Here is a 23,924-nt window from a genome sequence, read left to right on the forward strand (position 1 = left end):
GCAGCCTCTTCGAACCCGTCGCCGCCTTCTTGTTGCCCAAAGCAGGGGTCCTCAACCTTGGCAACTTTAAGACTTGTGGACTTTGCTGGCTGAGGAATGCTGGGAGTTGAAGTCCACAAGTCTTAAAGTTGCCAAGGTTGAGGACCCCTGGCCCAAAGGATTCAAAGAACTACCTCCCCTCAGACCAAGCGTCTGTCCGCTTGCCGGCATAAGCGACCTACTCTCGCGAGGAGAAGCCACACAGAAACTGGATCCGGCGCCGGCAGCTGGATCGGGAGTCAAAGCTGTTCTGTCGCGATTTGATGATGCAATCCGAAAGAGGTGGAGCCAAGAAGAGCAAGCGAAGGGACAGGGAGGTTAGTGGAGCAGTGCCCCCTTCACCCCCACCCAGCCGTTTCCCTTTAGGATTGCCCTCCTTATCCCGGTGAGGGCATATTCGGCTAGAAACCAGACAAGTTCCTCTCCATTCTTGACCAGGCCTTAGCACCTCCCCCCCTCCATCGACCCATTCTTTCGGGACGGACAGAATAAGGATCCTTCCCTGGACAGTAGGCACCTTATTGTTGGGCGTGTAGACCCCACATTTGGGGGCATTTCCTGCTCATTTCCTGTCCTTCTGATGACTGTTGAAGGAGGGGAGTGCTTTGCTTGTGGGAAATGCTTCGTGGGCGTGTACTGTAGATAGGAGCTTTTCCCAAAGTGATGTCCCTCGTCCTTTGTATTACAGTACCCCGATTACCAACCAACTGGAGATGTTGGGAGTTGTATTCCAACCTTTCTGAAGTGCCTGAAGTAAGTGGTGATGAATATTCCATACGGCAGGATTCACAACAACACAATGTGTTTCAACATGTCAGTTAAAGGGGTAGGGGGGCTGCATTTGAGCCGCCAGCCAAACTTGTTGATTGTGAAATTGTTTATAAACCCTTTCCTAATAAAATCCTAGTATTATCCTAATGGGTACATCTATAATGAGTGACCACATTTTGGAAATTGTGAAGGAGTTGGAACAACCTTCACAACCTGGTGCTTACAAATTATGTTGGACATTAATTTCTATTATTTGCTTGTGTAACAAAGGTCGTGCATATGAAGTGGCCTTATGGCACACTAGTCCTGATGAAATGTATGCTAGAGTGTTATATGGGTATTGTAAACATATACACTGAAGTCATATGCTTAATTTTGAGGTAGGATGACATATAAAACCTAAGGCTTCATAAAGGATGTAAGCTTTGAAAGGTAGTTCTGTTCAGGGTCATGGAGAATTGTTCTTGGAGGTTTGAGGGGTTTTTTTAACCTATGATTGCTTAATGGATAGTTTGGAAAGTTATATTCAGAAACAGTATAATTTAAATATTGGAAGCCAACAACAGGGAAGGAGAGTCAACTTAATTCCCAGCTTTTAGCATTTTAGAGGCATCTTGGTGAGATGGGCAGCAAACAAATTTAATAAATAAGAACAAAATAAAATCATGGCTGTAAATGAGATGAATTAATTCAGATCCAGAATTACGTTTTTGTGATACCCCTACCAGAATTTTTTTTTAAACTTCATTGTTGCATAGAATGTTGCTAAGCAATACTAAAGGATTTTTCACAATGCTCAGAGGCATGGTATTATGTATTCATTACATATTCTATATTGGAATTGTGGCATCAAAAGCAAGTTGTTTGCTGAGACTATGCTTTACATGTTTTTTTTTTATTTCAAGGGAATCCTATAAATAACTTTCTCTTGTTTTTCACCTAGACTATCACTCTTACCTGACTAAATCACTATCACCATGGTAAGTTGATGCAGGATTTTGTATCAAATCCACAACTGCAATTTCTCTTCCATCATTCTTGAACCTAATGAGGATAGATTCAACTGCTTTTGCGACATATGTAGTTACAGCTTACACTTTAGCATTTATCCAATCCCACATAGAAATCTTATTTCACAATAAGGACCTCTGTGGAAATTTGACTTTGCTACAAACCCATTGGTAGCTCTCATGGTGCTCTGTGATGCCAAATATGAGCTAATTTGCAAGAGTCCCTAGAAGTCTGTGGTCTATAAATGAAATGACTATAAATGAAATAATGAGAAATAGTTATTAAAGGGCTACTTCCTATTTGGTGGTAGTTTGGGGACTGAATGTGGTGATACCATTTATATAAGTTAACCTACCTCAGTCTGGAGAATGTTTGTGCCCTTCAAATTGCTCAATTTGCTATCAAACAACATAGCTTTGTCTTTGATTTCTTACAGGGGGAAAGGAAAGGAGTCAACAAGTATTACCCACCTGATTTTGATCCAGCCAAGGTAAGAGGCCCATCTGGAATGTTAGAATAGTTCAAGATTTGGGGGGGGAGCAGTTTGGGATATTGGGTCATAACAAAAAATTTAAACAAGTAGGGCTTACGAAGGATAACTTTCTATTGGATGGTTTACTTACAAGTTAAAATACAAGGTCAGTATTTGAATGGTGTCAGAACATCTCAATAAGATAAAATAGAATTAAATATAAGGGTTAAACTTTATGGAGTCTGCTTTTATGTATAATTGTATAATTGAAATATCCATGTAACTGGAAAAGGAATTTCAGGCTTTTTGAATCATCGTACACACAATTGGTTTTGTGTGTACGATGATTCAGAGGCTATTGTATTTCTCTTTGGAAGAACAACTACTATTTCTTATAGTTCCCTTGTTTGCTTTTACAGTCAACAAGGAAGTGGGAAGAATATGATGTCTTCTTGCCAGTGACAGCTGATCTGTTTCAGCTTCTGATCTGTCCCTTAATAGCCAAAGTGCAAGTAATTAAAGAGGTTTTAATTTCAGGATAAATGGATATTCTCTATCTGATTTCTTTAATAGTCCCAAGCACCTCCCCTCTCATAGCGGTGCCTTTTTTCCTAAATTAGTACTAATATGTGGGAATCTCGGGCAAACAAGCTATGTGGTATTACCTCAAATTCATGGCACCAATTCCAGTTCTAGATGATTTCTTTTAGTATTCTCCTGGTGTCAAACATTAATTCTCTGTAGAGTACTGGACTGAACTGGACAGGAAAACCCAAATGTATTGCAGAATAGTGCCGCAAAGTCCAGTCTTGCCAGTAGTCCAAAAAGGTTCCATAATCAATTTTATCGAAAGCAGCTGAGAAGTCCAAGGGAACAAGGAGGGCTGCATTCTCCCCATTAGGTTCCTAACACAGGTCATCCACCAAGAAGATTAAAGAAGTCGCAGCAGCATTTTCTGACCAAATGTTTGGCTGAAATAGTTCAAGTCTTCAGTAACCTTCAGAAGTATCTGGAATTGCAACACTAGTCTCTTCTTGTTAATCAGAAAAAACAATGATTTTTTTTTCATTTGTTTCAGATACAAACAAAGGCTGAAGGAAAATTTTACAAATGTGTATTATACAGATCTGTCAGAACCTTTGGCCAAATCTTTTGATTGGTCTGCAGTCTCTGCTAATATGTGTAGAGCCATATAGACCTTCTGGAGTTATCTCAAAAGCTCCTGCTAAGAAATTAGGAAGGGAGCAGTATTTATTTGTTTAAAACATTTAGATCCTTCTTTGCATAAAAAAAAATCTCAAAGCAGTAGAGACACTGTATTTCCAAAGAGTTCTCTTAAATTTTGTAGCCAAGCCGTCAGTGTTGTAGGAAGATAAAGTGGAATTATCAAATTATGCAGATCTCCCAAATTGGCAGCCAGTTCAAGTATTTGAGTACAAACCAGGAAAAAAAAAACTTTGGGAAATTTAGGAACAATAATCCAAGTACTGTATGTGGTTGGTTTCCAGTTGGAAGTTAAGCAAAAAAAAATTTTTTTGTTCTCATACCACGGCCAACAAACTGTGACTTGTTAATTGTTACCAGATATAGGTGGAAAGATTCATGAATATAACATCTGTGTACAAGAAACTTAACACCGACCTTATCTCTCTTGTAGCATGGCTCCCTTAACAAATATCGCAACAGCCATCCACTTCGGGAAAGAGCTCGTAAACTCTCCCAGGGCATCCTCATCATCAGGTAAGGCCACCTAACCACATCTGTACTTAGAGCAGGAATTCTTGGGTTGCTGGAGTCAAGAAATGCTGACTACATCCTAGCCATAGCAAGGGAACATTGGAAGCTGTTCCCTTTCTATTCTGATAGGGCTTGTTCTCCCACTAAATAAAGTTTTGGCTGTTTCTGCAACATGCATAAACATGTCACTTCTTTCCCAGATTTGAGATGCCCTATAATATCTGGTGTGATGGCTGCCAGAATCACATTGGGATGGGTAAGTGTTGATATATCCCTCAAACAGTCTAGCATATAAGTAGTGATTGGGAGTTACATGCAGGAGAAAAAACTATTGCCCGTGTGACCACCATTTAGTTAATGTAAAGCGATACACACACACACATATCACTGTTTGATTAGTTTTCCAACAAATATTTGAAATTCCCTTATAGATTTTTGATATTTTATCCAGTGTCATGTACCAGCAATCTATAATTTTATAAAAATTTTCTTAAGATTATAATTCACTGTAAATTTCAACCCTTTCTTCCATATACTCTTCCATTAGCCAACTCTATTTGAATTTTTTTACCCATTTTATCATGCAGTCTTTAATTTGTTTGTCTTCTGTTTCCATTTTCAGTAAGTGTTTATATATCCTAGCAATAATATAATTATCATTTGTACGGAGCTCTACATCAAATTCAGTTTTACCCTTTTCAAATTCATTATTCTTTTTATCCAACTTAAATCTTTCAATTAACTGAGTGTAAGGAAACCAATAGTATGTGAAATGTTTCCAGCTCCCAAGTTTTTTCATTTTTAAGTTAAACTCTCCTTTATAAAAAAAAAAACCAACAAGTTAGCATAAGTTAACCATTTTTGTTTAATTTACCTTCTAAGGCTTCTAAAAAGAGATTTTATGAGACAGTTTTGCCTCATATCTATTCCAAATTCTCAATATGGATGTTGAATAAAAAGACTTTTAAAATCTACATTAACCTTAACTTTGCCATACCACAAAGTTTTATCATCCAAATATTAAATCATACCCTTCCAATTCCAATAACCTCTTACTTCTTAAAGTCACCTACTCTTTCATCCAAACTAAACAACAAGCTTAACATACAATTTCAAATATGATAATCCTAGGCTCTCTCTTTCTTTAGCATCCTGCAGGAATTTATATTTAATTCTTGGTTTCTTGCCTTGCCAAATAAATTTGGAAATACCTTTTTTCTCCATTGCTTAAATGGTACGTCAGTTATCAATATAGATATCATCTGAAATAAAAAGAAAAATATTCTAGGTAAAACTTTCAGTTTAACAGAAAAGCTTTCCAACAATGACAATTGTAATTTTCCCATCTCAGTTTATCTCTTTAATTTTGTTCCATATCTTAACATAATTACTTTAAAACAACATACAATTCATATTAGTGAAACTAACCCCCAAATATTTAACTTTTTTCTCAATTTTAAAACCAGATTTTTTTCATCGAAACATCTTGATCTTGTAGTGTCATATTTTTAACAAATATCTTTGTTTTCTGGTTATTAATATTAAAACCTGCTACCACATCAAAATCTTTCCATTTTTCCATCAAAGATTTGATCCCTTTCACAGGAGCCTGTAAAATCAAAACCAAATTGTCAGTAAAAGCTCTCAATTTTAAAAACTCGTTTTTTAATTTTTAGGCCTATTAATCCCTCATCTTGTCTAATGTCTCTATTTAAAACTTGAAAAACCAAAGTAAACAACAAAAGGCACAGATCTTATCTTGTCCCTTTCTGAATATCACATGGTTTAGTCAAATCACCATTAACTATAATTCAGGCTTTTGGGGGATGTACTGTACATATCGATTTAATTCCATGAAGAATATTCTTACCATAGTCTAATTCTTCCAGGACTTTAAACAAGAAGGACCAATTCGAATTGTCAAAAGCATCTAAAAAAATTAATGCTGCTTGTTTTTCATCATTCTGTTGTATATATTCTGTTACATCCAACACAGTTCCCACATTATCTTTTTACTGCCTTTTAGGTAAAATCCACATTGATCTTCTTGGATAAACTTTCCTAAAAACTTTTTAACCTGTTTACCAAAATTGATGAAAATACTTTATACTCACTAAAGCCTCTCTTTTTATCAGCATTTCGGCTGATAGATTTGACTGATATTATTCAAATAAATGCATATCCCTTTTCAATTACTTCAGAAAGAAATTTAAAAAAACCCCAAGTTCGGCTATTAACGTAGAGTGAATTGGGTAGCATTCCAGCTTATGTAATAAGAAAGCAGTAATAATCATGACACTAAATGTAAAATGTTAGAACAGAAAGAATAGAATTCAAGGGTTTGGAGATCTGAACTCAGTTCTCAGTTGATGGACTTAGCCTCCGTGAAACTTGTTCTGGCCAAACATGTTCTTCCTATATCCTCTGGACCACATGGAATGAGGCTTGCTAGCTCAGGATCTTGGGGGTTAGATTGACCTATCAGCATGTTTCCAAATTTAAGGAAACTGGACTTGTTCTTAGGTATAAGATAGAGGTCCTAAAGGCCTGTTATGATGGAATGTTCTAAAGAGTGGATATGGTGGTTTAAAACCCATCCAATGATGATTTGTGAGTAACTGCAGGTTTCTAAGATGAGTTTGTGGCATTGTACAATATCTTGTACAAAGGTGAAATGTCCTTTCTTCACCTTGTTTCTGCAGGTGTTCGCTATAATGCGGAGAAGAAGAAGGTCGGTAATTATTACACCACTCCTATTTTCAGGTGGGTGCTTGAAGACAGAAGAGACTATTGTCTTTGATCAGTTCATGGATAGTGCCCTAGTGGGCAGTAGGAAAGGATCAGTCCAGCAGATGGAAAAGACTGCTGATCAGGCTATATTATTCTGTTCTAGGATTTCTCACTTAACTTTCCCAATGATAATCCAAGAAAGGGCAAATTCTTATGACCTAGCCAATTTATGCCACTCTGCATGATTTGCTTTGTGATACATAAATCCACATCTATTAAACATACAAGAAGTGCAAAGCTGCATCCCAGAGCCAGTTTGCTCAGTCTCCATCTAGTAACCAAAATGTCACATGGTACTGCTGGAGTGTACTTTTAGGCCATTCCTAAACCCACAATTTCTTAAAAAGTTGAATTCTGGCTGCTGAATTCTTTTAGCTCGAGTGGTCAGTAATCCAGAACAAAGACAGACCTTCTTGGGTCATTGGGCTTGCATGAGAAAAGAAAGATATTTGGCGTGAAGTCAGGAGGGTGGCTTTTGGGGTTTCTGGCGTTCATAGTCTCAGATCTGGTGTCCTTCTACCCTTCCTTGCTGCATTGCATTTGGCTTTATAGGTTCCGTATGAAGTGCCACCTTTGCCCCAACTACATTGAGATGCAGACCGATCCTGCCAGTTGTGACTATGTCATTGTCAGTGGTGCCCGGCGCAAGGAAGAGCGCTGGGATGCTGAAGCTAGTGAACAAGTAGTGGCCACAGGTGAGTTTTGGGACCAGTAGCATCCTTGAGCATTCCTTCAGCTGGGCCTGGCTTGATGTGTGTGTGTCTGATTCTTAGCCCACGAGGAGAAGCAGAAGCTGGAGACAGATGCTATGTATCGATTGGAGCACGGCACACAGGATCAAAGCAAGCTTCAGCGAGCTCTCCCTACCCTCCAGAATATTCAGGAGGCTCAAAGTGCCTGGAAGGATGATTTTGCGATCAACAGCCTTCTTCGTCGGAAATTCAGGGTAAATGATGGGAAGTTGCAATAGGCAGGGGTGTCAAACTGCCAGCCCGCGGGCCGGACGCGTCATCCGGAAGCCGCACCCACCCCATTGCCGGCAGTGGCAAAACCGGCCCGATATGTTGCATGACGTCACGTGACGTCGTGAGTTTGACATGTCTGCAATAGAGGAAGGGAGAAGGATTACTTTGAATATTCCTAGAATGATGTTTCTAAAGTTCAGCAAATGAGAACAGAATAAAAGAACTGCAATTGCATTTCAAGTTATAATACATTTTTCTTTTAAAAAAATATGATAAACTGTTTGACATTGTCATTTCCCATTATGATTGTATATCTCATTTTTTTAAAAAAGAATTGTTTCTGTATACATATTTGCTCTCCTCCCATTCTTCTATTTTACAGTGAGGGACAAAATATTTTTGAAATGCGTTTTTCTGGATTTTGTTGTTGTTATTCTGTCTCTCACTGTTAAAATAAACCTATCATTAAAATTATAGACTGAGCAAACGTACGTGGGCAAACGTACAAAATCAGCAGGGGATCAAATAATTTTTCCCTCACTGTGTCTATCCTGTTTCTCTTTTTAAAAGCCTTTAAAAAAAAAAACTCCACATTTTTATTTTCTATTTTTTTCTTCATTTGTATATTTTTAAATTCAAGGTAGCAGGATTTTATGCTATATTATTATATTCTATTACATAAGCCATTTATATAACAACCAACTTTTATATAGGAAGTCATAATGTAATAACTACAGATAACCAAGCAAAAGCCTGAAAAGGAAAATCTTGGATTAAAGTTCTGGACTTGTTATTTTAATTTTCTTAAGCTTCTTTGGGATAGCTAGTATTTAAAAAGGTGTCACTTTTTCTCCTGTATTATATTTTTCAAACCTGTTTTCTCTTTGTCCGATGTTTTATTTTTCCTTGCTCCAGCTTCATGGCCATGCTGGGTGTGCCTCATGTGTCCTGCTGCTTCTTTCCCCTTTCCCTTCTCATAGGAAGAGAAGAAAGTTCTGCAAGAAGAAGAGAAAAAAGACCTTGCTTTGCAGGCAAGAGCAAACCTAAGCATCCCACTTGTGCAGGAAGCTGAAGAAGATCGGCATCTGGCAGCGCTCCTCAAGTACCAGAGCCTTGACTGTACGTAAAGGGGTCTTTGCAGGGGGAAGGATATGGGGCTCAAGGATGGGACTTCCTCATACAAGAGTGCGTCCTTGGTAAAGTGTCACATTTTGTTGGCTGCACTATAGAAGGAGTTGTTTTTAAGAGGTGGGTTTGGATTGCGGCTCCCACTTCCCAAACAGTGCTTCTTAATCTCCTTTATTATATAAGGGTAAAATAAATACTAATTTTAACAAAATATACCAGTGATGGCGAACCTTTTAGAGACTGAATGCCCAAACTGCAACCCAAAACCCACTTATTTATCGCCAGGTGCCAGGTGGGCGTGGCTCACTAGGTGGGCGTGGTCACCTTGATGTTACCTTGATGTGACCACACTGCTGCCTAACACTGTCAGCCCCCGCACACAGAGGTCAACGAGCGCATGGGGGCCGACAGTGTCCGTCAGCAGCCACAGCCTGCCAGCCCCTCGACTGGCGCACTCTGGGGCTCCGCAGCCCACCGCCATCAGTTCAGAGAAGCTGCCTCTGAGCTGGACGGTGAGCCAACAGCTGAGGAGGCGATGCAGTGGGTCATGCCCGGGAAAAGGAGAGCATGCGAGGGCAGGAGGGATGGGACCGGGGGGAGGGAAACCAGCTGTGCTGGGATGCATCCGGCCACGTGGGACCTCAGCAAGTTAGTGGGCAGCTGGTTGAAGAGGGACGGTTGCCATCCTGGGGGCATGGCACGCGTGCCCACAGAGAGGGCTCTGAGTGCCGCCTCTGACACGCATGCCATAGGTTCGCCACCACTGAAATATACTGTATATTTTGGTAGTAAATTGATTCCACACCTTTGCTGCCATGAATGTACATTTTTTAGTAATTGCTGAATTTCTGTCATCTTCCTCCATGCAGTGATTATTTTTAGGACTTTTCCTATAGAGATGGAAAACTGGTCACCCTATAGCCCGAATACAGAAATATGTTACTAATAGAGTGAGCTGAGTTTCATAACTAGAACTCTGGTTAGTCCTATTTTCTGTCATTGTAGCATGCTTACTTCTTCCTTTTCAGCCTATGAAGACAAACAGAAACAAAAACGCAATGAGATTGTGGATCGCCCATGGTTCTCAAGTCCTAAAACCAATGACATCCTGAAAAAGTTGGCATTTGTTGGGAAATCTCCATCTAGCAAGTCCCTTGCACCTCTAAACAGCCTGGGTGTTGTGTGTCGGAAATCCAAGGATACCAAGCAAGTTTCCAGTGAAGGGGAGAGCAATATCTCTGATGCCCCAGCACAAGTTAACAGGCAGGACAGTGGAGCAAGTGAAATGCTCCTTGACTCTTCCACTAGGCCTTCAGGAGGCTCCCAAAAGGCTGAGGGAAGCCCTTCCTCTAGTTTTGCTGCTTCTCTGGTTGCAGATTATTCAGACTCTGCATCTGGTTCAGAAGCTGAACTTTGAACTGAGTTTATGGGTAGAGAGAAAATATGGCCGGAAATGGTGTGCAAATCAGTGTCTTTTTTCCCCTCCAAACAAACAAAAGTACTCTTTGCAGATGGTACATGAAGCAGTTGGAATACGTGAATAGAAATGTCTATGTGTCTGTGAGTGTGTGTGAAAAAGAGAGAGAAGAGTGCACACATTTTGCTGTCTTTTCTTATGTCATCTGCACTTGTTCCCCAATTATTTAAACATAAGCCCACTGTTTTGTCCCAAGTATCATAAAATAAACTGCTATCTCCTTAGCCTTTCTTTTTTAGTTATGCCCAGAATATAGCAGTTATATGCTATTAATTATAGGAACTGTGTGTGCCAGGAAGGGGGAAAGAAAGATAAAACGAAGGATCGCCTAGCTTAGTGTTTCTTAAACTTCTTTGCTCCCAGTTTTTGTTCGGGTTATATTGATATTTACCATATTAAAAATTTCACATGATTGTTTAATTGAATGAATCGGAATAGAGCTGGAAGAGACCTAATTGGGTTCACAAAGCAAGCTTATTTGGTTTTAGCATAATCATATTTGTAAAGAACAACCTTCTGCAGCTGAGTTGTACTAGTAACTTAAATGAACATGTGTTTTTTCCAGCAGGAATATGGAAGTGTTCCCCTTCTGGCATGTCTGAGATATGTCAGAAAATTCCCATTCAAGTACTAATCAAGCTAGACCCTGTTTAGCTGTTCAGCCCAGCAAACCAACCAGGTGTTGACTTCAGTTGAGATATTGTTTATGAACCATGGTTAAAAACTTCCCGTATAGTACAGATACCACCTCACTGATCCAGATTGACTGCTATTTGGAAACAAGTAAAAAACATTCTGAAGTTATAGCAGCTTTCTAAGAATAAATAGTTATTTGATTTACATTTTTATCATAAAATATTTTTATTATAAAAACTATTCATATTTTTCAATCAAATCCAAAGAAAGCATCCTGCTAAACTCTAAGCAAATAAAAAAAACACACTTGTGGATCTATAAGGGCCAGCCTCCCCCAAGTTTTTGAAGAAATTGATTGTAAATAAGCACTTACAGTTCATCTAAGGACATTTTCAATTCAGTCAGGGATTACAGCAATTTAGATCTGAAAGAGATAGTAGGAGAGCCTGTCAGTAAGTTGCATCTGATGAAATGAACTGCAATTCAGGAAAATGTGTTAAGTCAGAAAAGGCCTGCCAGACTCCTGATCTGAAAGAGCAATTCTGATGTTCCTATTCAAGCTTCACAAGAGCCAAATACAGTACTGAACATAACTAACACTGCAATTCTGACAAGGATGGTTTATGGTTTAATAGTCAATCAGATAAGGTATTGCCTAAGTCTGATAACTGGATCTTGGCAGATGTTCTGTGACAGAACAAAGAAAAACATATGTCAAACAATTCTGTCACATGCCTGTTATGGGCATAGGAATCATTAATCAGGATCATCACACTAGCATCTTCAAGTGATCTTAAGTTGAGCAAAGAAGCCTCGTTCGCTGGAAAAACATACTTAAAATTATAGGATATACCAATAGCATTTTTTTTATTGGAACTGCTGGTGCATCCTCTGTCCAATCAGTCTGAATTCTCATAAAGTCAAGGGGGGAAAGTGACCTTTTCATTAAACTTTGAACATTGGAAATGTTACACCTGCATTCTCAGTAGCATTCTGCTTTAATTATAAACCACTTGATTATTTTATAGAAGTGATATAAATCTGATTTTGTCTGCTTGCCTTGAGGGATGAATATTTTTTTTTCTTCTTGATCAGCAAACAGTTCTGCACTGCAGGTAAGAGCTATCTCTAAGAGGATGAGAGAACTGAGGCACTTGCTATTGCTGGATTAGAATAAGCTAGTACAGACATGGAATTAATCATGTCAGACCCGAAAACAAGAACTTTCACAAATAGCAATGCTAATTCGTGTTGACGCTGTATTATTTCATCCTTGCCAAAGGGCTTAAATCCAATGGTGCTGTGACAAAGCTTTCCAGCTAGAAAACAAAGGCTGCCCAGAAATGAAACTCAATTCATGCAAAAAAACCAAACCTGCCGATTCTCCGGGCGAACTGACAAGGCCAAGGAAATTAAAATAACAAGTGTAGTAACGTGGTTATTTAGCCACGAGGTATAACGCAACACTTTTGGGAAAAGAAGCAAATCACGTCTCCCACAATCGAACTGTTGTCCTCCTATAACCCCTGTGGGTTAGCCACGAACAAATGGTTGATAGTTGTGGCCTACTAACGGCTGCTTCTGTTGCCGTCGGCATCGATTCCTTCCAAGTCTTCAGTTAAAAAGCGAATGCTTTTGCATGCATCAATGCAAGCAGTGTCGCTTTAGCTCCCAACTTCGTGGCTGCGCCTAAACTGCTAAGCTCTTTGGCGGCGGCGCTTTCTATCCCAGCAGCGCCAGGGCAGTTCCGGCTGGGAGCGGCGGACGAGTCGGGCCGAAAGCTGAGAGCTCGCCGGGATCGATGGCTCAGGGCAAGCAGAAATTCAAGGCGCGCAAGACGGCCGCTGCGGGGAAGAAGGCGCCGGCCGCTACCCGCGGACCTCGCAAGGGAGGTATAGCTGGGAAAAGGCGGCGGGGGCTGAACTAGTAGGGCTAGCCTTGCTTCGTCCACAAAGAGGAAGCAAGCTGAGAGTCACCCATCTTTCTTTTGGTTCGTAGGAAGAGCGGGCTTCTTATAAGCTCTGGTTAAGCAAAATCTAGGTAGGATAAGGCGTGGATAAGTAGGATAAGTGGATAAGTAGGATAAGTGGTGGTAATAAACTTGTGTTAGCAGTGTTACCATCATGGTCCTAATCGATTGACGAATAGCGGTCAGTTACAACCCTAGTCGTCATTGGGGTCGTCTCAGTATTTAGGGAGTGCCTGAAAGCTCGTTGCAGCTATAAGCTACCTATGCTGATCTTCAGAAAGTCTCTTTACTTCCTTGAGACTTCCGTTTAAGTGCTTCTGGGGAGTGAAACTTGTGACAAAAACAAGACAGTGTTTCTCAAAATTGGGCAACTTTAAGAGGTGTGGACTTCCAACTCCCAGAATGCCTAGCTGGGGAATTCTGGAAGTTGGTCCATGCTTCTTAAAGTTGCCCAGTTTGAGAAAGACTGCTTTAGTGCATCAAAGATGATGCATCTTATTGAGGCAGGTTGTGGATGATCCACATACCCTACAGGCTTCATATTCTTAGGTAGGACTGGGTTCAGATCCCTGCAGTTATGAAGCTCCCTGAATGTCTTTGGTCCACTTGCTGTCTCTGAGCCTCATCTACCTTAGAAGTTGCTCTAAAACAGTGCTTGAAGCTGTTTAAGGGTAACACAAAAAACAAAGTGTTACAGAGCTGAAGCAGAGAAGTAGCCTGCTTACTCAACACTAGCAGTTACTTTATTTTTGAAACCAGCTTTGAGGGTTCCTTGGTGCTCTTGGAGCTTGGTTTCATTACCCAAACTAGGTAACATTATCAGTGATAGTCTAACATCACTAGCACTGATGATGCTACCTAGTTTGGGTAATAAAATGTCTGCAAGAAAATAGCCAAGCCCAGAGAGCACCGAGGACCCCTTATTTCAAATGTTGTCCTTTATTGACACCAGCTTTGTTTAGTACAAGTTTGCGTGATCCTTAGGGCTATTATGGAAGATTTCTAAACACAACCTTTGCAAACACTCTTCCAATTATTCATTTGGTTTTTTAAAAATACTTTGAACAGCAACAGTGGTTGAGTAGCACACAGTGTGCTAAAGAACTTTTTCAGAGTGGCAATAAGAACATGTGTTGGACAGATTGTACTCTAAACAACAGCCACTCCCCCAATCTGGTGCTTTCCAGATGTGGTTGGATTCCTTCACGGACTGCTATCATGCAGGCTGCAAAATATGGGAAATAACTCTTCCATACCTGGAAGGCACCCTGTTGGGGAAATCTAACAAATGTAATAGAAATTAATCTAGTGTAGTTTTTTCATGAGAGATTGATGCAAGAACAAAATATATATTTAATTATATGGTTCCTCTCACAGGTCGTGTAATTGCACCCAAGAAAACTCGTGTGATCCAGCAACAGAAAGTGAAAAAGGTGTGCTGTCTCTCATTCTCAGCCCATTGCCCACCAATAATTGCTTTCGATGGCACAGTTTGTTTTTAGTACAAGTCTATGGATGTGGCATAATTCATAATTGTATCCTTTTCTGAACTTGAATAATTTAGCCATTTATCTATGGTCTGATAACTACTGCACAAGTGTAGCCCTGGAAGAGGGTTCAAAACATGTGCATACAAAATTTGGCTGCAGAATTTTTAATTAGACAACTGACTATGAAGATGTTTTGTCTAAATTATAGAACTTCATTAACTGTCTTTTTGTTTGTCAGTACAATTAAAAATGCTGGTGTAGATTTTAAGACCCTATATGGCTACTGAAAAGGAGTATCTACTCCCATAGTAACTTGCATAGATGTTAAAAACATATGCTGGTGCTCCTGGTAGGTGCAGTCTAGCCTCTTAATATATAGGTACTGGAAGCCAAATGGCATCTTTTGTCTGGCCTTCACAACTCCAGCAAATACTAAGATATTGCTATTGTGTAATATTCAAGATCAGCTGTATGAAGAACTCTCTCACTTTGCCTAATGGCAGAGCTGGATTTGATGATGTGTGAAGGGTTAGTCCACTCAAGTACATCGTCTACAAATCTTCCTTCCCAGGGAATATAACCTGGTGCTTTCCTTGTCTTAAATTTTTGACATAAATCTAGCAAGACATTTGAACATTTACAGGATTAAGCAATTATTGCTTAATTGTCATGAGTTGCCTAACTATCATTCTATAAATTGAGCCTTTCTCTCTTCCTCTCTCTGCAGAATCTGGAGGTTACCATTCATAAGAAGATTGAGCATGAGGTGGTAATGAAGGCCAGTGCTAAGTTACCCAAGAAACTTAGTTTGTTAAAGGCCCCCAAAATGAAAACAGAGAAAGATCCAGGTCACTCTAGCAAGTCATAACAATGTTTCATGGACTGAAATTGGGGATTGTGGCCTGCAATACATTTCAGTTTGACTGTGTCCATGTTATCTGTGATTTTGTGGGGTGATCATCTAGTGTGCTACGTGTTTCAGTTGGCAGAGACAAAGAGTTTTCTTCTACATAAGAATCCACCTGGCTAGTTCCTTGTCTGATACTGGATTGTGGGCTAATACAATAGGTATTAGATTACTTTCAAACTTGACTTACTCTAATTTCAAGTTTCTCTTCATTTGTTTTTGGGTTTATGATTTCAGTGAAAGTTATTTTGTCTTTCTAGTATGACCTGGGCCAGATTTGCAACTGGCTTAATTGTGTTAGACCAGAAAGGAGGATCTCGTATGAATATCCAGTGGGGGGAGCATAATAACTCCTAAGTTCTTGCCTGATGATTATCTGCTGAAAGTCTGCTTTAGTATAGGGCTAGGGCAGCATGTTTCTAATTGGCCCCAGGTAGTGTGGCACTAGGAAGAATGAGTTCATTCCAAAGAAAAGCCACTAGATTACATTTCCCAGCTGGAGAAAAACCTCAGGTCTAACCTTGTGATCTAAATTCTGCAAAATGGAGGTTTAGGTTTATTCAGATTGTCTTACAGGTATTTAGAATTGACATATGGGCTTTTATGGAACCACAAAATTTAATGTGTTTACATCAGACATGGATTCACATTTCTCTGCTCAGTTTTGAACATAGGGGCAGAAATGGCAATCTTGAGCTTATTCTCAATTGTGGGAATGTGATTCCTTCTGGAAAGTAGTTTGGCTTATTGTCAGCTCTCTTCTCTCTGCTTTCACCTGTTGCCTTCTGATCACTATAATATACTCGTGATGCTTTTCTGCTTGCTGATTCTTGTCCTAATTATCTCATCCCTCATCTACTTATTGTAGTTGAACCCTCCTGCCCCCACAAATTGCATAGATAGCTATAATAAACCACAATGAGGCCAAAATGATGACATGTGTGCACTGGCATCATCCTGCAGTTGCCCACATTTTGTACTTGTGTCACATTGTCTGAGGCAAGTAACAAATTGTGATTTTGATATGATGATGTCATTAGACACTTGTCATTCTTTGTCCCCTGCCTGCAGTTATGCAAATTAGTTCAAGAGTGCAAGCTGTGAATCTTTCAATGTATTTTACCACACATTAAAGAACTCTAGAGAATAATTTGGAACTATGGTGTTTTTTTTCTAATCAGCAATCCACCCTCCTCCTTTTTAAAGAAGTTTAATTGCTGAAAATGTTTGCTTATAACTAAACTTTGCCTTTGTACTGCATTAAAAAATAATATAGGAAGTACATTCTTAATTAGGTAAATATATTTAAGCTATTCTGTCAGTTATTCTGTTCTTTGATTACATGCATACCAAATTAAAAGATTACTGAAAGAATGTACAAATCTCCTAAAGTGAGTAGAATAGAATATTTTTATTGTGGTCACTGACCAAAATAAACACACATTATGCAACAAAAACACATTAACAATAAAGTAAAAACAGAATACGATAAAATATTAAAATTGGTGGTAGGATATAAAGTCTGCCTAATATTTTAGTAGTATAACAAAATTTAGCTACATTCAAGGTGATTGAGTCTAAAAGATCAAAAATTCCCAGGTGTTTAAAGTGATGTAATACTCTGCAATATTCTGCTTGTGCACTTTCTGGATATTAACCATTGCAGGCAATAGGTTGCTGGATCAAAAAAAGGTTTTTCTGTTTACTGAGCATTTAGGACATGAGCAAAACAGAAATACTTTAAAGCCCTACTGAAGAGTAATGCTTCAGGCCATAGGGCTGTGTTTGCACTGTGCTTGAAGGCAAAATTATTCCAAGAACAACACCCCCCCCTTCCCCATCTTCCTTTAGATTGAAGTTCGGAGTGGAGGTAAAAAGTAGAATTTATCAATATGTCTCTCGCAGTCCTTTGGAACTGCTACTTGATATCATAGCAGCATCCCCATTCTAGTTTGGCTCTTGTCTCCTGCAGAGTTGTTTTGCTTTTTTTAATAAAAGTTGTTCCCTTTCTCTCCCCTCCCCCAATAAAGAAACAACAAGGGGGGAAAAGATGAAGCAATAGGGGATGTTTCTTGAGCATAGGATTTTGGAAAAGGGGAGGGGGGGTATAGAAAACCTAGAAGTGGCATGGGGGAATGGAATGGCATGATTATACCTCTTCACAGAAACACTAAGCAATTTTATTTGCCGACTCCCATCTGCATACTATAAGCAATCCTGCAAGTTTTTCTAAAAAAAAAAAAAAACAAATTAAAAAACCCAGCAGAAATAGAATTTTGTGGCTGATGGTTGCAATGCCTGGGGTTTTTTATTCCCTTGCATTTGAGGCTTGTGTCATAATAAAAAGTGGAGAGAGCTACTGAAATGAGAGGGGAAACAAAAAGAGAAAGCCCAGTTTTGGTCTGGAGATAATCAAGATTTTGTCAATAAGGTAATGGTCAAAATTTGTGCACTGTAGGGAAAGGAGAAGTTTATATGTGATGGCGAATGCAGCACACCCAGTTTTCTCAAGGCATACAGCATCTTTACTGACCTGACCCTCTGCTGTTGCTTGGTGACAGTGGAAAACAGGATAAGAAAACACCCACCCACCCCCCAAAAAAGTGCACATGCAAAAAAAAAAGAAATAGAACTATTTTTTACTTTTGAATATTAAGACAAGAGGGTATCTGAACTTTTCATCCAGATGGGACTTCCAAAATTGCCCCAGCAATTTCAGGAACCCTGGTCAATTCCATCAAGAAGAAAGGGACTCTGAGAAGCAGAAATGTTTTTATATTTCAAAAATAAAGTTTAGAGGCTAGAAGAAACCAGTTTCAAAGAGGACTGGAGCAGGGAAGTATATGAAATTTAACTTCCCCATCTTGTGAATTCTGGGAATCCATCTCTCCTAAAGTGGCCAAGTTTGAAAAATACTGCTCTAAATCTTTGGGACAATGCTGGCTGGGAATTTTGGAAGCTGAAGTCCCAACACATCTGAAAAATACTATTGGGGAAAGCTACTTCAATCAATATTTCACTAATATCTTGGTGTCCTCAAGATGTGTCTCTACCACTCTTAAATCGAAAAAAAGTTGTAGTTCAACGTACAGTTCAAGCTGTAGGTTGAAGAGGTTAGTTTAGTGAGCAAAGCAGCAAATAGACACATAGGAAAATGGCTGCATCAAGATTTGCTTCTGGCAAGTGAAGACTTATATTGAGTTCCTTCTGAACCTCCAATACTACATAGAGCACGCTGTCTGTGCATTCCCAAAACTGGAAGGAGAATTGCTTTCATAGGGGATCTTTTGGGATAAGTATCTCTAATTTTCTATGGCTTCAGAGATGGTAGTGAAAATGAATAGGGTAATGTACTTTTGAAGAAAACCAAAATTCTTTTCACTTCTCCGTCCTGAAATATTTCAATACCTGAAATATAAACAAGTTCTAGCTATAGTGTGTTTTGGAATGAATATCCTGTGCAGATAGTTCTTAGCTACATTTCTTTAAAAAAAGGTGAAATAAATAGCTGAAGGCTGTCCAATTTAAATTCAGAAGCAGACCTGGGAAGCATTTCCCAGCAGATCATTTTATTTGTTTGCCCCAGGATATTCTACTTAATTTAGTAGCAAATGTCTAGCCTTTGGGGTAGTAGGGGGTCCTTCTGAAAGCCTAATCAAAACCTAGGGTTAACGCTGGATTTTTCTGCAGGCAAAAGTATAGCTTTTTACTCCCATAGGACAGGGGTCCCCAACTCCCGGGCTGTGCCCGCTACCAAGCCATGAGCCCTTTGTAACCGGGTCACGGAAGTGCTGGGCGAGCACATCCCCACTTGCGCTCCATTTGCACGAGCGGAACCATCCCCTCCCCCCCCACCCCTCAGCTGGTCTGCAAGCCAGAAAGGTTGGGGAACTCTGTCAAAAATTATCCTTTTGCTGTCATCTGATTGTACATCTAATTGGATGAGATATGGATAAGGAAGAGACTCAGACAGGGATGCGACGTAGGCCTCTTAAACTCAAATGTGTTTCTATGTTAGGAACGAGTTAATGTTCCCAATTTATGCAGCGATGGGCAGAACTAATAATTCTAAGGTGGCCCAAGAGAGAGTCCAGACCTCAGCAGAACATCATGCAAAGATAGATTAGGCATCTTCCTAACCTTGCAAAAGGTTACTCTGAGATTACAAAATAATTTATTGTGGACTAGCTGCCCAATTTGGAAGGTATTGCTCTGCCCTCTGATGGCTGAAAACTTGCTCAGGTTTCATCAGTAATGGCCAGAAGAGGTCAGTGTTGGAGACAGAATACTGGATTTGCAGAGAGCATTGTTCTGAAAGTGTGTACGCATTTTTAATGAAAGGGAAATAAGATCTTTTTCTTAAAATCGTGTCATGCATATTTGTCGGATGGATCAACAATTTACTGAAGCATGGGAGAATCTCTGGCCTCCCTTCTTCCTTCCTTAGGCCCCGCTGAAATAATATCAGACAGGTTGGAAGAGGCTGTGCGGGCTATCAAGTCCAATTTTAGATGCAGTTGGTAGCAGCTTTTCTGTAGAGTACCATAAATCAGAGGAACTGCACCTGAAACACCCGAGACTGAATCTCAATCTTCTCTTCGACGTGCCTTCAGTGCTCTTGTGCCCCCTTCAGTCTTGTTTTAATGTTAAACACTCAGTTTTTTCGATCTGTCTTCAAAGGACTTAGTTTCTAGTCCTATCAACTTTAATGTGTTTCTCTGAATCTGTTCTATGCAAGAGGGAACGAATTCTGTTTAATTTTTTAAAAAATGAACAATCTCCTCATTAAGACCAATGGAAAGACAGATCCCAGTCCCTTTCCCAGGGATATAGTTTTTTTTTCTTCACTGTTGGAAAGGGTGATGGGATGGTCTTTTCTAGTGCTCTTCCATGAAAATAACTCTTCTTCTCTGCTGATAGAGCAGCAGTTTTTCAGTTTATTGGAGCCAGCTAAGCACTGAAATCTTACAAAGCAATCCTATACAGGTCCAATCAGAAACTGAGTTAAGTGGGAAGATCCGTGGGGAAATGTCTAAAGGGTTGCAGCCTCACCTCACCATTACTATTTTAACTACATCAGGAAATCCCTCCAAAGGTTTCAGTTGTTTGAATCAAAGAAGATACTTGGCAGTTTCTTTTTCAGGCTGCTGTCATGTTTTCCTTCCATTTGTGGAAACCAGAGAGAAGCCTCTGTTCCCTGCAGGTCTGGTCTATCACCTATTCATAGGTTAATAAGATGTGTGGGCCTTCCCAGTTGGAGAGAGTACAATGGCACAGCAGTAAGGTAGAATGGAAAACCCTTGGCTAACAAAGAACTTCAAAAGGATTTATTTGAATGGGGAAAGAGGAAATAGCATGGCAAGTAATATGCAGGATGAGAAGTGCTTGTTTGGTGAGGTAATTGCTCTGTATGGGAGAAAAAAACCCCCTAAAATATGCCTTTGCAATGTGCATGGTTTCTATGGAAGAGGTATGGGCAGGGTCACATATGTGAAAAAGGTTCTCTAAACATGACATCTTCATGCATCTATAGCTTTCAGTATAGCCACTTTTCTTATGCCTTCTGGTTTTTATCATAGAACCATAGCAATTTTAACAAATACAATTCTTACTTTTCATTAGCTTTAAAGTTTGCTCTTATACATTCATGTGTAGTTAAGAAGATGGACTAGGACCAATGAGACCCAGGTTCAAATTCATTCTCAGCCAAAAAGGCCATAGGGTGAAAGGCAGGATATTAAATAAATGAATGAATGAATGAATGGAAAGGATCTTGAAAATTATCTAATTCAACTCACTGCCAAGTGCAGGAATGTATTGTTTCAGCATCCCTGAGAGATGACTATTTTGTTAAACACTTCCAGTGAAGAACAGACCACCACCTCCTCAAACAGTTTGGTCCATTATTAAACTGCTTTAATAGTTGGAAATCCTTTCTGCTGTCCAATCAAAATCTCTTCCTTTATAATTTTAACCATTTTTAAATCTTGTTTTCTAGAACAATGCTGGACAACTACCGTATGTCTCATCAAAATGTTCTTGAATCTTAATAGTGTCCTCTAAAATGTTTGCTGATAATCATATTTTCTAACCACTCAACCCCATCATAAAATCATAGACTTAAATGGAGATACAATAACTATCTCATTCCTGCATCTTATCAGGAGCTATACCTGTCAATCTCGAGCCCTGTTGAGTTATGATTGTGAAAAGCTCAGGAGAGATCTGAAGCAATTTTTCAGACAGTAAAAAAAAGAAATCACACTTCTTACTCCTTCTCAAAATTATTAAGACTGTAGCAGTTGCTCCATTCAAAAAGAAGGAAGCCTCAAGAGAATCATGACAGCAACTGATAGCAGCTGCTCATTTGAAGCATCCAGCCATTTTCTGGAGCCTGGTAACTCCCTCTCACCTAAATAATATCTTGTATCTGTCTTCTCGTATATCAAATGGTGTTTAAGAAGAACATTTTGCCAAATTGTATGCTCAGACACAGCACCTGTTCCTAGATTTGGAGTTAGAAACGACCTCTTTAACTGCATGGCCCCCATTTTCATGTTCTGAAATGAAAGGTCTACTTTAAAAATACAAACCAAGGAAGGTTCCATATTAGAATTATGCCTTAAGAAATTATATGCAATAACTTGAACAGATGGGCATCTGCGCTGCCTTCCATATTCATGGCCATAGATCATTCTACCAAGATCCTGAAGGATTGAGACTTGGTTATTTTAATTCCAATCTATAAGAGATGCAAAAAAAATAAATAACAACTGTGGCAATTTTTTGTTGAGCCACTAAACTGTATGTATACTAAACATCTGCTGGCTGAATTCCTAGATTGGCTTGATTCTGAACCCATCCTGAGAGATGAACTATCAGGGTTCAGGGTAAGCAGATTGATACTGTATAGTATAGTATACTACACTCTCTACAGCAGACATATCAAACTCGCGACATCACGTGACATCACGCAACGTATCAGCACTGTTTTGCCATTGCCGGCAATGGGGTGGGTGCGGCTTCCACATGATGTGTCCGGCCCGCAGGCCGGCAGTTTGATACCCCTGCTCTACAGGTAGGGCTTGGGTTACAACGATTCATTCAGTGACATTTGAAGTTACAACAGCACTGAAAAAGGTGATGGCTGGTTGTTGCACTTATGGCCATTGCAACATCCCCACAATTATGTGATCAAAATTTGGATGCTTGACTACCAGCATGTATTTACAAAAATTGCAGCATCCCAGGGTCATGTGATTGACATTTTTGACCTTTGCAGCTGGCTTCCGACAAGCAAAGTCAATGGGGGAAGCTGGATTAAAAACATCATGGCTCACTTAACAATTGCAGTGATTTGCTTAACAAAAAAGGTCATAAATTGATTCACTTAACAGCCACTTTGCTTAGAAACAGAAATTCCAGTCCCAATTGTGGTCATAAATTGAGGACTACTTATAGTGCTATAGCATTTGGAAGAAAAGCATTCCATACAGCACAGTTCATCCCTATTTATGGCTCACAATCAAGCTTGCATTTGATTTGATCTCCAGAACTAAACTGTAGCACAAACTTAAAGATTTGAACATTAATAAATAATTTTTAAAGAGCATGAGGATACAAGAGTGAAGGTCAGAAGTAATTCTGAAGGCGTCTAACTATCCCAACAGTTTGTTGTTCTTATTGTTATTTTATCCCATCTTTTACATAGTCCTTCTCTCCCCCCCCTCAGGTTGATTGGGCTGAGAGTAATATTAAAATTAAAACTGTATTAAATGGTGACAATATCATAGTTTTCTGTCTGTGTGCCTTTCTATTGGCCCTAAGAAAGCCTTGTGTACTCTTGCACTTCAATGCAATAGTGGGGACCTAATAATAAATAATTTAAGATTGTCACATTTTCCAAACTTCCCACATTACTGAACTCACAAAAATGAGGGCATATCATCAAACAAGTCAAATATTTAAATACACGGATGGTGTTCCCAGTTTCTGGAGTCCAGTCTATTTTTTTCAGTCAGTTAAATAAGTCCAGACACCTCATCATCTTGGTAGCCTTCCTTAGAATTTGATTCAGTTTGTTCTGATCCTTCTTGAACTGTGGTCAAAACTGAACTGAACACAGCATTCCAAATGGAGTCTGACCAGGCCAGAGTAGAGAGAAAAAAAAAGCTTCCCATGATTTGGATTCTATATTCCTGTTAATGCATCCCAAGATAGCTATTTGCCTTTTTAGCATCTGCATCACACTGCTGACTCGTGTTTAATATGTGGTTGACAAGGACAGCCAGATCTGTTTCACTTGTACTGCTGCTATGCCATTCTGTACAGGAGCCTCATATTTTTGCTATCTAAATGCAGAACTACATATTAAATTTTAACCTGTCCATTTTAGCCCACTGCTCAAGCCTGATTAGATCTTTTATATCTACTATATTAGGCACCCCTCCCAACATAGAATCGTGCTGCAGAATCTATAATTGTCTCCTCAGCTTCCTTATCTACATGGTTGATAAAGAAGTAGAACAGCAC

At 39.4% G+C, this 23,924-nt stretch overlaps 2 protein-coding genes across 3 annotated transcripts; both read left to right on the forward strand.

Moving 5' to 3' along the window:
• Positions 1-290: 290 nt before the first annotated feature.
• On the forward strand, positions 291-10,619 carry CCDC130 (coiled-coil domain containing 130). Of its 2 annotated transcripts, XM_015813949.1 has the most exons (11): positions 291-356; positions 728-792; positions 1,754-1,790; positions 2,258-2,311; positions 3,951-4,033; positions 4,231-4,286; positions 6,733-6,793; positions 7,373-7,515; positions 7,594-7,766; positions 8,766-8,904; positions 9,942-10,619. In XM_015813949.1, the coding sequence occupies exons 3-11, from the start codon at positions 1,788-1,790 to the stop codon at positions 10,328-10,330; spliced, it is 1,101 nt and encodes a 366-aa protein (XP_015669435.1). In that variant the 5' UTR covers positions 291-356; positions 728-792; positions 1,754-1,787; the 3' UTR covers positions 10,331-10,619. The 2 variants fall into 2 exon arrangements, with proteins under 2 accessions (XP_015669435.1, XP_015669436.1); XM_015813950.2 differs by lacking the exon at positions 291-356 and having other exon boundaries at positions 384-792.
• A 2,147-nt stretch (positions 10,620-12,766) lies between these two features.
• On the forward strand, positions 12,767-16,542 carry CUNH19orf53 (chromosome unknown C19orf53 homolog). The gene is made up of 3 exons (XM_015813951.1): positions 12,767-12,918; positions 14,373-14,428; positions 15,213-16,542. The coding sequence occupies exons 1-3, from the start codon at positions 12,828-12,830 to the stop codon at positions 15,351-15,353; spliced, it is 288 nt and encodes a 95-aa protein (XP_015669437.1). The 5' UTR covers positions 12,767-12,827; the 3' UTR covers positions 15,354-16,542.
• Positions 16,543-23,924: the final 7,382 nt, after the last annotated feature.

Source organism: Protobothrops mucrosquamatus, unplaced genomic scaffold (assembly GCF_001527695.2).
Source record: "Protobothrops mucrosquamatus isolate PMUCROS unplaced genomic scaffold, P.Mucros_1.0 scaffold205, whole genome shotgun sequence".
Classification (NCBI taxonomy): domain Eukaryota; kingdom Metazoa; phylum Chordata; class Lepidosauria; order Squamata; family Viperidae; genus Protobothrops; species Protobothrops mucrosquamatus.

What these genes read in the sequence shown, in the direction of transcription:
- CCDC130 (XM_015813949.1), top strand. An exon ending in TACACCACTCCTATTTTCAG is followed by an intron (nt 6,794 to 7,372) that starts GTGGGTGCTTGA and finishes TTGGCTTTATAG; the next exon opens with GTTCCGTATGAAGTGCCACC. An exon ending in TGAACAAGTAGTGGCCACAG is followed by an intron (nt 7,516 to 7,593) that starts GTGAGTTTTGGG and finishes TCTGATTCTTAG; the next exon opens with CCCACGAGGAGAAGCAGAAG.
- CUNH19orf53 (XM_015813951.1), top strand. Translation starts at nt 12,828, where the DNA reads ATGGCTCAGGGCAAGCAGAAATTCAAGGCGCGCAAGACGGCCGCTGCG. An exon ending in CCGCGGACCTCGCAAGGGAG is followed by an intron (nt 12,919 to 14,372) that starts GTATAGCTGGGA and finishes TTCCTCTCACAG; the next exon opens with GTCGTGTAATTGCACCCAAG. An exon ending in AGCAACAGAAAGTGAAAAAG is followed by an intron (nt 14,429 to 15,212) that starts GTGTGCTGTCTC and finishes CTCTCTCTGCAG; the next exon opens with AATCTGGAGGTTACCATTCA.